This window comes from Miscanthus floridulus, chromosome 6, assembly GCF_019320115.1.
Source record: "Miscanthus floridulus cultivar M001 chromosome 6, ASM1932011v1, whole genome shotgun sequence".
Classification (NCBI taxonomy): Eukaryota; Viridiplantae; Streptophyta; class Magnoliopsida; order Poales; family Poaceae; genus Miscanthus; species Miscanthus floridulus.
In genome coordinates this window covers 117,209,066-117,224,087 of record NC_089585.1, presented here as the reverse complement: position 1 = coordinate 117,224,087, position 15,022 = coordinate 117,209,066, and the positions used below count along the sequence as shown (strand labels likewise).

Below are 15,022 nucleotides of genomic sequence, written 5' to 3'. Positions count from 1 at the left end.
AAACACTCGGCAAAGAAGCTCTTTGCCGAGTGTTAAAAAAACACTCGGCAAAGAGCCTCTTTGCCGAGTGTCAAAAAAAACACTCGGCAAAGAAGGCTTTGCCGAGTGCCCAAAAAAAAAAAAACTCGGCAAACCACCTGGCACTCGGCAAAGAGCCGATCTCCGGTAGTGACTATATATACACGTCCAAGGCAAAACCTAGCCTCCCGCACTACATATATACCACAACACACTTTGCATCGATCAGTCACAAGATCGAGAGCAGCAAGCCAGCATTACTGCTTCGTTCTAGCTACCTAGCTAGGACGAAGAACCAGATACCGACGAGGGTTTAGTGAGGGTTCCTTGGTTTATTACGTACATAAAGTAGTCGATCGCTAGATTGTTGGCACCATGATCCCGGGATCCGCGGTGTACCACGTCGTGGAGGCGATGGCGCCGCTGTACACGGCGGCGGTTCTGGGCTACGCGTCGGTGCGGTGGCTCAAGGCCTTCTCCGACGAGCAGTGCAAGGGGATCAACCACTTCGTGGCGCTCTACGCCGTCCCCGTGCTCATCTTCCACATGGTCTCCACCAACGACCCCTACCACATGAACCAGCGCCTCATCGCCGCCGACACGCTGCAGAAGGCCGTCATGCTGCTCGCGCTCACGGCCTGGGCCTTCTGGTCCCACTTCCGCCGGCGCGGCCGTCGCGACGGCAAGGCTGAGTCGTCGCCGATCAAGTGGGTGGTGACCAACTTCTCGGTGGCGTCGCTGCCCAACACCATCATCATGGGCGTGCCGCTCCTGAACGGCATGTACGGGTCCGTGTCGGGCGAGCTCATGAAGCAGATCGTCGTCATGCAGTTCTGCATCTGGTACAACGTCGTCATCTTCCTTTACGAGTTCATGGCGGCGCGGGACGGCACCGCCAAGATCAGCTCCGCCGTAGTGCCGCAGGCGGCGGCGGACGATAATCACGACCGTATGGTCGTCGACGAAAACGGCGGAAGCTGTATTCATCGTCATGCCGCCACCGACCGTAGTAGCCATCACCAGATGGTCGTCAACATTGAGATCACGGAGGTGGTGGCAGCGGCGGCGGTTGCGTCGACGACCACGGCACCAGTCGACGGCGCGGCGGCCGCGAAGGAGCTGGGCGCAGAGGACCATGGAGATGCTAACAAGGTGGCCGTGGATCTCCCGCCGCCAACGCCGGTCCAGCCGCAGGTGCCGTCGGTGATGCACGTCGTGTGGATGGCCACGAAGAAGCTTCTCCAGATTCCGAATACCTATGCCAGCTTCCTTGGCCTCATCTGGTCTCTCATGGCATTCAAGTGCGTCTCCGGCCCCTTCAATAATCTAGCTAGTACCATATCATATTTTTAGTATCTTATTGCCATTTCATATTTTTACTGTATATCTAAATTTCTCAATCGTGCTCACTAATGATTGCCCTAATCTGTTTCCTCTGCAGGATTGGATTCTCGATGCCAAAAATTGTTGGCGACTCTCTGTTCATCATCTACACAACCGCAGTTGGGCTGAGCATGTTCGCTTCAGGTCCCAATCTCACTAAAAACTAAATCTGGTCACGATTTAATTAAACAACAATTAATTTTTTGATTTTTTTTTAAACTCACTCTTTCCGTACAAAAATAAATGACGTTTTTGACTTTTGTTTGACCGTTTAACTTAAATTGAATAAGATGAACGGTCAAACAAGAAGTCTAAAAGTAAAAAAAACATCACTAGCTTATTTTGGAACGGAGGGAGTTCACGTTAATTTTGATTTGCTTAGACTTTTGCCAACCTATATCACTACGGTTCGTGCCATGCGGGTACACCATCGCCTCGCTCTCCATGCTCCTCAAGTTCCTGATTGGCCCGGTCATCATGCTGCTCGCCTCGCTGGCCATAGGAATGCACGGCACCCTTCTGCACATTGCTGTCGTACAGGTGAGCCACCAACAGCCCAATACCGTATTTATTTTTGTTGAAACAAACAAAAATTAATGCACGAACGAAGAGCAAAAACAAATTTCGATAGTATCGCATCATAGTAACAGCAAGAATCTTTAAAACGGGAACGTGCTTACTTGTGTCCAGTAATATAAGTTGATGACGTTTGCCCAGCCGCGATTTCCCGTTGCATGACAGAGAAAGGCATAGGTCATAGCGAAGAGACGCGTAAATTTGGTGCCGTTACGTACGCAAATTTAACCCGTGTGCTAGTAACGATACGCCGGGCTTAGTACATGTGACAGAGCAACGGAGCCATGGTAGGCAAGCAAAGTCAGCTCCAAGTATATATCTCTAGCTAGGAGTACTTGCTCGTACAACATCCTGTGTCCACATTCGATGATCATCTGAACGAATAATGTAAGGTTGACCTGAAACTAATTAATAACCAATTCTTAATACGCTTGTTTATTTGGGTACGGAAGAAGAACAGCTAACAGGAACGCGTGAAACAATTTTGTCGCGTGATGAGACTCAAACTTCAAAAAATAGAAAACCCTTCAATACGATGTCGGTTGAAGATAATTTTTATATGTAAATTGTAGACCTCGTAGGTAACATGATAGATGGAGGATAGTGACGGCGTAGGTAACAAGCTCATTGAGAACTTACTTCTGATAAGGAATCACTTCATCAAGGTTGATCAACAATGTGAACATGATAGTCTGCCACTCCTGATGGTTCAACTGCTTGTTGGTACCTGCGCTTCCACTCCCGAGATCCCCTTGGAAAAGGCTGAGTATCGATGAGTTCTCGTCAGCGTTGTAACGAGGGGTTGGATTGTGCATGCTGGGAAGCTTCTCAGTATAGTACACCTGTGTGAAGGTCGACACCTCCTCTAGAACGGAGGCCTCTTCCACGGAAGTCTCAATCTTGGCTTTATTTCTATAATTTTTCCGAAGAAGCTTTAGACACCTCTCGATTGGATAGCACCAACGGGCCTGCACGGGACCCCCCAACCGTGCCTCGCGCGGTAGGTGCAAGATCAGATGCTGCATGGACAGAAAGAAGCCGGGTGGAAATATCATCTCCAACTTGCAGAGCAACAGAGGTGCAGCCTTCTCCAGTTCAACACAAACATCCCGAGACAACTCCTTGGCACAAAGCTGGCGGAAGAAGAAGCTCAACTCTGCCAGGACGCGCCACACATGCTCTGGGAGGTATCCCCGGGTCATCGCAGGAAGGATCCGCTCAATCCATATGTGGAAGTCATGGCTCTTCATCCCTAAGACTTTCATAGTCTGCAAGTTCACACCCCTGCTCAGATTCGCCGCATACCCATCGGGGAACTTTAACGTCTTGATCCACTGCAGAACTTCCTTCCTATCTGCCCTTTTCAGGATGTAATCGGCCGGCCCCCTTTTCCATTTCCTGCCGGGCGCAGGGGTCTTCATCACCAGGTTTGGTCTATCACAGATCATCTCCAGGTCCAGTCTAGCCTTGACATTGTCCTTCGACTTTTTGCCAACGTCCATGAGTGTTGCCCAGAGTGCCTCGGCCACATTCTTTTCTGTGTGCATTACATCGATGTTGTGTGGAAGAAGAAGGTCCTTGAAGTAGGGGAGCCTAGTCAAGCCCGATATATGAGTCCACATGTGGTCCCGAGCATATCCCTTAAACCCACCTGTTTCCTCAGGTTCGAGAGCCTGTATGTCGGCAAGGACGGCGGCAGGGCTCTTAACCTGCGGAATGGGGCCGGTGACTTGAACGCCTTTTGTGAAGTGCTTTACATCTAGCCTGAATTCATGGTTCTCAGGCAGGAATTGGCGATGCTTGTCGAAAGAAGAAAACTTGCCGCCCTTGGCCAGCCAGGTGAACATCACATCTGCCTTGCATGTCGGGCAAGGGAACTTCCCGTGAACACACCACCCGCTGAATAAGCCATATGCCAGGAAGTCATGCATTGAATACTGGTACCACACATGCATTCTGAAGTTCCTCTTCGTAGCCCGGTCGTACGTGAGTACCCCCTCTTCCCAAGCAAGTTCCAATTCATCCCACACCGGCTGCATGAACACACCCATATTGTCGCCCGGGTGTCCAGGTATTATCAGCATCAAGAGCACGTTCTTAGGTTCAAACATGACGCCGGGGGGGAGATTGAGGGGGATCACAAACACGGGCCAGCAAGTGTACGGGGCCGCCATCATTCCAAACGGGTTGAACCCATCTGTTGCCAGCGCTACGCATACATTCCGAGCCTCCATAGCCTTGATAGGATTCATGTTATCGAAGTGCTTCCATGCATCACCGTCCGCCGGGTGTACCATCTTGTCAGGATGGTATCTTTTGCCATTCTTGTGCCACGTCATCTGTTTCGCGGACTCCTCCGTCATATACAGCCGTTGCAGCCTCGGTAGGAAAGGAAGGTGCCGTACGACCTTCTCGGGGACCTTAGACTGTTTCATGCTGCCATCAGAGCCTTCTACCAACACGAACCTAGAGGCATCGCACTTCGGACAGGTTTTTGCTTCCTCGAGGTCTCCCCTGAACAGGACGCACCCCTTCGGACAAGCATGGATCCCCTCATACGGCATCTTAAGTGCACGAAGGAGCTTCTGTGTAGCGTAGGTGTTCGTTGGCAGGACATGATCTGCCGGAAGCAGTCCCCCAACAATGCTCAACACGAGATCGAAGCCGTCTCGACTAATGCCCAGCTGCGACTTCAACCCTATCAGGCGTGAGACGGCATCCAGTTGCGTAAGCTTTGTCTTCTCGTGAAGGGGCTTCTGTGCCGACTCCATCATGTCGTAGAAGGCCTTCGTGGTTTCCTCCGGATCTTCCTCCACATCCATTCCTTCGCCAAACCGTGCTTCGTGGAAGTCTGCCATCATGTCTGCCATCCCGGCATTGCCATCATACTCCTCGAGGACGGGTCACACCACCTCGTCCCTAATAGGATGGTATTCACCATGGTGGCGCCAACGGGTATAGTTTGGAACGAACCCGTGCTTGAACAGATCTCTCAACACCTGAGCCTTTACTTTCTTCTTCTTGTTCCTACACTCGCTGCAGGGACACGGCATCCGAATCGACCCTTTAGCAGCTGGGCCAAATGCATGCTCCAGGAACTCAGTCGTCCCCCTGATCCATTCGTGGCTCTTACTTGCGAAGCCCGAGTACATCCACTCACGGTCACCCATGCTCTGTCATGCGGCAATGTTAACATGTGATAAAACCAGCAAGTGCATCTACAACGCGCTCCTACCATCTAATAGGTGAAGGATAGGTCCTAATCCCACCCGAGCATGCGCAGACGAGGTTAGCTTCCATGCTCCGCTCCCGTCCGAGACGGAATTTCGGCAGCACCTCCCCGCTGTTCTCCCGATACACGTCCCGGCGGGGAGAGTGTGTATCCAGAGAACAACGGGGAGGTCCTGCCGAAACTCCGACTCGGACGGGAGCGGAACATGGGAGCTAACCTCGTCTGCGCATCCTCGGGCTGTCCAAATAACGTGGACAATCCGAAACGGATACGGTTATACATATGCGAAGAACGCATACTTCCAACCGTATCCGGTTCGGACAGGAGACGCCTAACTGGGTAACGCGACCTATGACTACATGTGGCGGAAAGAGGGGTCATACCGCAGGTGCCGGTGAAGAAAGGCTAGCGGGGCAGTGCCGAGTCGTGCTCCTCCGGCTAGCCTCCAATGGGAGCCCTCCTGAAAAAGAAAAACAATTAGTGAGAACGAAAAATTTCGGCAGCACCTCCCCTGTACGGGAAGGTTACCAAACCTGCAAGAAAAGACGGCACGATGGCCGACAAACACATATACATGTCAGGCACGATGGCCGACAACCACAAATGTATTTCCAATCCATGCAGAAGAATATAAGCAGGTATTAACAAAGTAAACTACTACTACTAGTAGTACTACTACCTCGTCGTCACGGACGGCGTCACCGGCGCGTGGAGCAGAGGCGCGCGCGAGGACGGCGAGGCGGGGACGGCGTCGCGCGGGAGGCGAGGACTGGCGCGGCGAAGGCGAGGACTGCGAGGCGAGGACGGGCTCGGTCGAGGACGGGACGCAGGCCCGGCGGACGGCGAACGGCGCGCGGACGGCGGACGGCGCGGACGGCGGACGAGCGGGGCACCCGTCGGATCGGGCGGGCAGCGACGGCGCCGGGGCGGTTCGGGGCGAGGCCGCGGCCGCTGCGGGGCCGACTCCGGAGCTGCACGCGGCGTCGCGCCTGGCCGGCCTGATCGGGCTGGGCATCCCGTTGAGGGCCTGGCGTGGCGGCCGGCGCCGTGATGGGGCCCCCGTGGGGTGCCGCTGCGGGTGGGGGGGACTCGCCGTAGGGGTGGCCCACCGGGGGGGGGAGCGCGGGGGATTGGGGGCCGCCGGGATGGCCGCGCCGCCGGGGAGGGACCGCGGGTGGGGGGGGGGGGGGGGGGCGCCTGCCTTGTTTTGGCCCTCCGCTCTTGTTAGCCGCTCCTCCGTTTATTTCTCGCTGCGGCCGGGGGAGGAGGAGGAGGGGATCCGCCGGCGCGAGAGAGAGGGAGGGGAGGGGCGCGGGGGAGGGGGAGGGCGCGGGGGGGGGGGGGGGATGCGCCGGCGGGCGAGCGGGTTATTTGGGGCAGGCGGGCGGGATTTTTGGGAGGGGAGGGCGGGCCGAGCGGATAAGGCGACGTTTTTCTTTCTTTTTTTATTTTTTTCCCTTTGCCGACTGCCAGCATGTGACGCAGTCGGCAAAGGTCTATTATTTTTTTTTTCAAAAAATTATTTTTTTTAATTTTTTTTAAAAATACTTTGCCGACTGCTCTGCTCCCTGGCAGTCGGCAAAGGTTATCACATGTGGAGATATCCAGGTTTTAGCCACCCGACGTCGCCACTTGCTCGAAACTTTCTCAAATTTTTACCACAGCCTCCGCATGCGATGACAAGACACGTCGTCAAGTTTCGTCATTTTCGGACTCCGTTTCGATTTTATAAAATTTAAAAACACTTTTCACGCGCGTGGCTCGGCGTGTTCCGACACCAACACGGTCGAAATTTCACGCGAGGCCCCGCACACGGCCTCAACATGCTCCAAACATCATGAATATCATTTTCTGAATCGCCGGATTCCATTATTTCATGTACCTGCAGTTCAAATCTGGAGCTGCCGGAAAAAATCAAAGAAACAGAAAAAATCTACGAAATATAGCAAAATAAATCAAAATGATCCCAAACTTGGAATATATCATGTACTTACTGTATCAAGGCAACACAAAAAACTAGGATCGAAAATCAAAAAAAATAAAAATTCTTTGCCGACTGCCAGGGAGGATGGCAGTTGGCAAAGCCTGCGCCTTTGCCGACTGCTGACGGAGTGGCAGTCGGCAAAGGTGACGGTGTGGATGGCGTCAACCATGGCCTGCCTTTGCCGACTGCAATTCTTTGCCAACTGCCTGGCAGTCGGCAAAGCCAGGCAGTCGGCAAATCCTGCTTTGCCGACTGCAGGAAATTCCAGTTGACAAAGGGACCTCTTTGCCGAGTGTCGAAAAAAAATAGTTGGCAAAGAAAATTGCAGTCGGCAAAGAGCCAGTTGTAGTGCAGAGAAAGGCATAGGTCATAGCGAAGAGACACGTAAACCTGGTGCCGTTACGTACGCAAATTTAACCAGTGCTAGTAACGATACGCCGGGCTTATTAGTAGATGTGACAAAGCAACGGAGCCATGGTAGGCAAGCAAAGTCAGCTCCAAGTATATATCTCTAGCTAGGAGTACTTGCTCGTACAACATCGTGTGTCCACATTCGATGATCATCTGTGAACGAATAATGTAAGGTTGACCGGCCTGAAACCAATTAATAACCAATTCTTAATACGCTTGTTTATTTGGGTACGGAAGAAGAACAGCTACCAGTACCAGGAAATCAAAACTAGTAGGAATAGGATAATATAATTCGAAAATCAGAGAGCGAAGAAGTCTTTTAACCTAACTTAAAAAACCTTTTTTATTTATTTCACTGCTAGGAGTAGCAGTAGCAGCATGCATGCATGTCTGAAAACTCACATTTTGCACATGCGTACGTGCAAATATATTGCAGGCGGCTCTCCCACTGGCCGTGACCTCATTCGTGTATGCGGAGGAGTACAAGGTCCACGCCGACATCATGAGCACTGGGTTTGTACCTTTCACCACTCGCTTCTTACTGTCCTGTTAATTATTCTGTGGGTTTTAATAATGCAGTTTATAAACTCGTTTTGCTGAATTAATTCCATCTCTGACTGATGAATTATAAACCTTGTTTTGGTCTGGTCTCTTTCAGGGTTATTCTCGGGATATTTATCTCGCTGCCCGTCACAATTGTGTACTACATACTGTTGGGCCTTTGAATTTGTGATGGATTGATTCGATTAAGAAATGGGCCCGATCGCATGTGCAAAATCTGAAGCGGCCGGGCACATGAATTATATTGGTGGCTACTGGCTACACAGCTCAGATGGAAGCGCAACGGTGCAAGGGAAATATGCTCCTGACGATGCTACCAAAAATCAATAAGATCGACCACCGTCTGCTAGCTAGCAGTAGACGGTAGCTTGCTATTAGCTTAATTAATTACATGTGTTCTTTTTAGGAATGGTACCTTATACATGTTCCAAAACATCTCAATTAATGTATAGCAGGCATGCAACAGAAACACGTCCTACGTGTTGCAGAGCTTATGTTCCAAAAAAAAAACTTCTAGTGTATGCACCTGAAATTTGTTGTTTTTATATGATTGTTCTAGATTGATTTCGAATCTCAAATTTTGAGAAAAATGTATATCCATAGATGCGCTGTGGATGTGCATAGTCTCAATTTTTTTTTAAATAAAACTCCTGCGTATGTTTTTCTAAGCGGTTTTTATAATTACGCCGAATAGAAGGTTTGTACTAAAAATTTTCCCTGATAAGAAAATCGACAGCCTGTTCGTTTGACTGTGGCTTATCGTAAACGATCATAAATTTTCAGCCGAAACAGTATTTTTCTCTCACACAAACCAGCCAGCAGTACTTCTTCACGAACCAGCAACGATACGAACCAGCCAACCGAACAGGCTCGAGTTGTTGGGCGAAACTCAATTTTGCTCCTCTTGAAATTGAAGGAATAAATTGTCGGCAAACACGTACACACGGGCAGCCAAAAAACTGCAAGCTCAACTGGGGTGTACGGAGGCCACGTCCGGGATGCGCATGGGCGTCCGGAGCATCTCCCACTCGTTCTTTGGTCGTATGCTGACCTTGTGAGTGGTTTGTTTTTAGCCGGAAGCGTCAGGCGGAAGCGCCCGCCCTGGCGCCACTTAAGGCGCTCAAGGTGAGCACCAGCTCCACCGCCCGATGGGTGGTGGACGCGTAGGCCACCATGCAGCGTGGCGCGGCATCGGCCAGGGCCGACCCGAAGGAGCCAATCGTCCGAGGAGAGGCTACCGAGGCGGCCATGAAGCAGGCGGGGGAGGAGGCGCCTACGCCCCGCGAGGCTAGGGCCCTCGAGTCAGGTGAAGCCGAGGCATCTTCAATTGCTGAGGCCACCGAGGGCGAGGCCGAGGTGGCGGAGGCCGGGGCTTCCAGGGCTTCCAAAGCCGAGGTGGCGGACACCGGGGCTCCCAGGACCACCGAGGCCGAGGTGGCGAAGGCTGGAGCTCCCAGGACCACCGAGGCCGAGGTGGCGGAGGCCGGCTTGGGCGCGGCGGAGCCGGCGGCCCAGGATGCGAAGACGGAGGCGGGGCAAGCTTCGGTACCGCCCCTGGTCCAAGACCCACCGCCGTCGTAGGAGAGCGCCCGGGAGGTGGAGGTTCATTCAATCTCCTCCGACGATACTTCCCGGGGGAAGGAGGTGGCGAACGTCGAGATGGCCAGCACCGCGGAGCAGCCAGCTCTGCCTTCTGGCGAGGGGAGCTCGGCCCTCGTCCGGGTACGACCCGAGCCCCGTGGGTGGGATAGCCCGCGTGTCTTGTGGCGGAGCCGGGACAACCCTGAGGGGGAGCCTCTGTTCGCCCTCGAGGATGTGGACGAGGGGAGGCACTGGGGCTCCCTCGAGCAATTCCGCCAGCTGGCGGAGCGGTCGCTGCGAACAGCGCTGTCCGTCGTGGCTGACAACCTGCCCGGTGTTGCCTAGGTACGCGCTTTCTTTTCTTGTGATGTGTCGTCTTTTTCTCAAGTTTTCTCGTAGTGCTTGACGTTTGTTCTGCCTATCCAGGAGCTCGAGGCCCGGTCCCTCGAGAAGTCGATGTTCCTCCGATGGGAGTGGGACGTCTGGGACCAGCTCCGGCAGCAGAAGGACCTGCTCGCCAATGCTAATGAGCTTCTGTCGGTGCGGAGCGTAGAGGTGGTGGACCTCCGCCTTCGTTGTGCTGACATGAAGGCTGAGGCGGCCATGGCTCGGGAGCGGGCCGCCCCTTTGGCGACGCGGATCCAGGAGCTGGAGGAGGAGCTGACCCGGGTGGCCGACGAGCGGGACACCTTCAGGTCCTGGGCCGAACAAGAGGCAGCCTCTGCCAAGGCCATCGCCGAGCAGCTGAAGGTGGAGCAGGGCGAGCACCTGCTGACGAAAGGTGCCCAGGCGGAGGCTGTCAAGGTGGCCGAGGCCTCCTGGGTCAAGGCCTTGGCCTGGAAGGAAAAGGCCAAGGGTGAGTCCTGTTGAGCCGCGCCCCTTGTTTTATTTGTTTTTCTTGCGTTCGACCCCTATCTCCCGTCGTGACGTAGAGCTGGAGAGGGAGGCTTCTAGGGCGGCTGAGGCTTCTCGGGTCGAGGTCCAAAGGTAGAAGGCGAAAGCCGAGGGTGAGTCTCATAGGCCTTCGCCCTTGTTCGGCTTGTTTCCTTTTGTGCCTAACCCCATCCCGCTTGTCTTGGCGCAGGGTTGAAGAAGGAGGCCTCCCGAGCAGCTGAGGCCTCTGTCGCAGTGCAGGTGGTGCTCGAGGCCGAGATCTAGGAGCACAACACGCTGTAGAGTGCCGCTCGTACCGCCTACGAGGCCCTGGAGGCCGGGGGGGAGGTCGAGTCGGGCAGCTCCCTCGAGAGCCGCTAGATCGCATTGAGCGGCCGAGTCCACGAGCAGCTCTGGGGGGCGCTGCATACGGGCGTCAAGCGCGCCCTGCCCATCGTCTCCTCGCACTACGCCGGCATCGACCTCGAGGCCGTCAGCGACGGTTACGTCAAGGCTAAGGATGACGAGAAGGCCGAGGAGGAGGTCATGAAGCTGGTGGAGGCGGCTGAGACCCCTAGTACGGCACTGGCCAGGTTGTTCGAAGAGGAGGTGGTTCCTCCTACGCCGACCGCCAATGCTGGCGACCCTGAATTTTAACCTAGGCCAAAGGGGCCATGTAAATAGATTAGGACTTACATCATTGTACCATGACGCTTGTGGCCGTCGAGGCCTTTTAAAGTACTTGTGTGTATATGTTTTTTAATCGTTTTTTATTGTATTTCCGAGCCTCTGCCCTCTGTCTTGTCTTTGAACATATCTCTTGCAAAAAACTTCCTCAGAGCCTAAGCTGCCCTTCGGGCAAAAGGTAGTGAGGGAGTTGCCATAGCCCAGGGGCGTAGGCCGTCTCGCGGCTCGGCCGGCCTTTTGGCCCTGAGACAGACTTTTGGCCCTTAGGTTTTTTACAATCGATTTGTCAGAGTACGCGAGAGAGTTTGGCGTAGAAATTTTTTAGAAAAACGACTAAAAAACGGTGTCTGAGACTTAGGGGAGGGGTCCCCCCTTTTAGCCCTCGAGGGAGGCTCGGTTCTGTAGAGGCAGAGCCGAGTCTTGTTCGAGCCCCGCGGTGGGCACCTCTGCAGAGGTAGAGCCAAGTCTCCCTTATAGCGTTATCGTAATGCCGATCCCCCATCGATGGGCTCGGGGGTTTCTCAAAAAATTATAACTAAAGAACGCTTCTTTTTGTATTTCGAGAAACAATGTATGCAATGCTTGGGAATTTAAGGATAGAAGTGACGTAGCTGTTCTATGTTCTAAGCATTGGTGATGATTTTGCCCTTCTCGTTGGCTAGCTTGTAGGTCCCGGGCTTTAGCACTTGGGCGACGATGTATGGTCCTTCCCATGGTGAGGTCAGCTTGTGGCAGCCCTTATTGCTCTGCCTCAGTCTCAGCACCAGGTCGCCCACTTTTAGGTCTCGGCTTCGAATGCGCCAGGCTTGATAGCATCGTAGGGCTTGCTGGTACTTGGCCGAGTGTCGCAGCGCAACGTCTCGGGCTTCCTCCAGTTGGTCGAGTGTGTCCTCGCAGGCAGTGCGGTTGCTTCGCTCGTTGTAGTACTAGCATCCCTCGCAGGAGCGTACCAGCTTGGTGCGTTAGCAACCATCGCTGGCCAGTAGAACCCTTGGCGGAAGGCGTTTTCGACGAGCGTCCGAGGCGCTACATGGTGCCCGTAGGCCCCCGCGTGCAAGTCCCAAAGTAGGGCTTGGCCTGCCTTGGTGGTGATGCACCGTTGGAGGACGCTAGATGGGCTTCACCTGTACAACTCACCGTTGCTGAGGACGTAAGTTTTAGCTCATCGCGCAAGCCATCGAGCTACGGTCCTGTCTGCAGGGAGCTCTCCTCGAACGAGGCAATCAAGGAACGAGACTCGCTAGTCCATGCCCTGGTTGGCCTCGGGAGGCTCCGCGTTGATTTCCATGGCCTCGGGCTCGGCCACAGGGGTCTCGGTGACAGAGGGGGCCTCGGCCCTGCGGTGGGCTCGACCGATGGGCCCTCTTCCGCCGCCGAGGCGTAGTCGATGGAAGGCTCGTGGAGGTCTCTGGTGAAGATGTTCGGGGGGGGGCCGGGGCCCGTGCCGATGCCATCTTTGCCAGTAGGCCTCGATGGTTCGCCCGATGTGCTTGCCAAAGACCTGGGTCATGCACCGCTGGTATGTGGCCCCTGCATTTCTGAGGCCGAATGGCATAGTCACATAGCAGTACATGCCGAATGGGGTGATGAAAGAAGTCGCAAGCTGGTCGGATTCTTTTATCTTGATTTGATGATAACCGGAATACGCATCAAGGAAGGATAGTGTCGGGGACCTAATACCGGGGTACCCCAGAAGGTGGAACCAATAACCACCGAACGTAAAAAAACTTCTGGACGCATAAGGGCGCCATTTCATCCCTTGTTCGAGTGACAGGAGTTTGGTTCCGCCTCGCCCGACGCCTTTGTGAGATAACTCTGCCTCGCCCGAGGGCTCAGGGTTAATCTCTGTCTCGCCCGACGCCTTTGTGAGATAACTCTGCCTCGCCCGAGGGCCGAGGGATAAACTCTATCTCGCCCGAGAGATAAGAATTGGTCTCCATTTCGCCCGACGGCAAGGAACGAGTCTCACCCTGCTCCATATCTAAAGATTGGATTCATCTTACCTGACAACTTCTCCCCATTCCCTCAAGATGATAAGTACAGGGCAGGATAAGACATTCGGGTCAACCATGGCTCCAAGGACCATACCCTGTGCCCTGGCAGGAAAAGTACTGCCAGGGGATGACAGGACAGGTGCTTTAGACCCTTCCGGGCGTCGCAGAGCCTGAAAGGTTGTACAGGTGCGTGCTCCTTGCCCTGTAGAGTTGTAGGCGCCACCTTTAGCCCTGGGACACAGAACCCGACGAAGATATACGACAACCACTACGCTCCAGAAAAGAATTTGCTATCTCCACGAACAACGGATTTTTCGTCACCACGCTATGGACCCAAGGGAGCGGCGCCCGCTTCCCAACCCCTTAGGTCCGCCAAGTCAAATGGCCTTGACCACGGCATTACGCCGGATTCCGACCCCTCGTCCCTCCGATGAAGACTCACAAGAACCAGAAGGCGTGCGGAGCAAGGCTAGGAGAGGCTAATAAGTCAAAACCACTGTACTACAGCCCATACCCTGCACAGGGCAACGTTCAGTGATCAACCTGACATTCTACAGAGACATCGACAGTATTGTAGGCACTTATCTTCCTTCGCACTCATCAGAATGAAGGAGGAGGATTGGGTAGACGTGAGCCACAAGACTAAGTAGAGTATACATCCTAAAACCTCGCCCTTGTAAAAGCCAGCCCCTTCCTCTATAAAAGGGGATGCGCTTCCTCCATTAGGGGGACGGACTCTTGAGACCGAACAATATGACACATAGATACACACAGTCAAGTTGCTTCGAACCTCTTGACCTCCCTTCAACCCTTCCATTAGAGACTTGGGACCAGTCCCTCTCTCGATCGTTTGTACCCCTTACTACAAACCGTTCACGGTGCTAATAACACGAGCAGCAACAAACTAGACGTAGGGACTTTCGGCCTGAACCAGTATAAATCTTGTGTCCTTTAGCGCACCATCCGAGCCTAACATGCATTACTATAAATTTACTTGCTGGTGCTTGCACGAAACACCGACAGTTGGCGCGCCAGGTAGGGGGGCTTGCGCGTTCCAAATCAGGCCTCGGATGGCCACCCATGCAATCACCTGGGCCCTGGGCGCACACGTGCGTTTCGGCGACCTAGATTTCATCATCACACTAGGAGGAAAGCTGGCGCTAACTCACTTAGCCGCCCCATCCCTCCCTTCCATCAACCTCAGCCATCTTAGGCTTGAGGGCTCGCCGGGCAACTCCTAGGGAGTCCAGTCATCAAGTGAGGTCTCGCACAACATCACCCTGTGTCCAGAAGGTCCCGTACAGAGTGCCCCGACAGCGTTTCCGTTCGGTCTCCGTAACGCTGCGGCGACCGCTGGCCACCTTCTAGCGCTATGTAAGGTTCAGTCACCCACGGACATCAAGTTCGTGGGGGCGATTGAGCATGATACGGAGACCCTCTATGGGCTCCTCAACGATGAGCCAGGATCGTTCTCTAGCTCAAATTCCAATAGGGGGAGCCACCACCCTTCCCGAGAATGCTTCATGACGTAGACCCCCGAGGGTCACGTCGAAAGCGCCTCTAGGGAAGAGGTCACCCCTACAAACAACCCTGACAGCAGATCCGGAGAAGAGACGACAGCCCCATCTCGCCTAAGGATGGAGCAGCTAAGGGCCCGTCAGCAAGAGATCGATGAGGTCGGGCAAGGGCTCGTCCAGGAGTACGCGGACATCAATCGCGAGA

The 15,022-nt window shown here is 54.0% G+C and overlaps 2 protein-coding genes across 2 annotated transcripts; both read left to right on the top strand.

Moving 5' to 3' along the window:
- The first annotated feature begins 393 nt into the window (after positions 1-393).
- On the top strand, positions 394-8,329 carry LOC136459236 (probable auxin efflux carrier component 9). Its single transcript, XM_066459115.1, has 5 exons — positions 394-1,319; positions 1,460-1,545; positions 1,784-1,941; positions 8,041-8,117; positions 8,263-8,329. Exons 1-5 carry the CDS (start codon positions 394-396, stop codon positions 8,327-8,329), a joined length of 1,314 nt encoding a protein of 437 aa, XP_066315212.1.
- A 1,009-nt stretch (positions 8,330-9,338) lies between these two features.
- Positions 9,339-11,276, top strand: LOC136461081 (uncharacterized). Its single transcript, XM_066460537.1, has 4 exons — positions 9,339-9,710; positions 10,173-10,602; positions 10,831-10,880; positions 11,031-11,276. Exons 1-4 carry the CDS (start codon positions 9,339-9,341, stop codon positions 11,274-11,276), a joined length of 1,098 nt encoding a protein of 365 aa, XP_066316634.1.
- Positions 11,277-15,022: the final 3,746 nt, after the last annotated feature.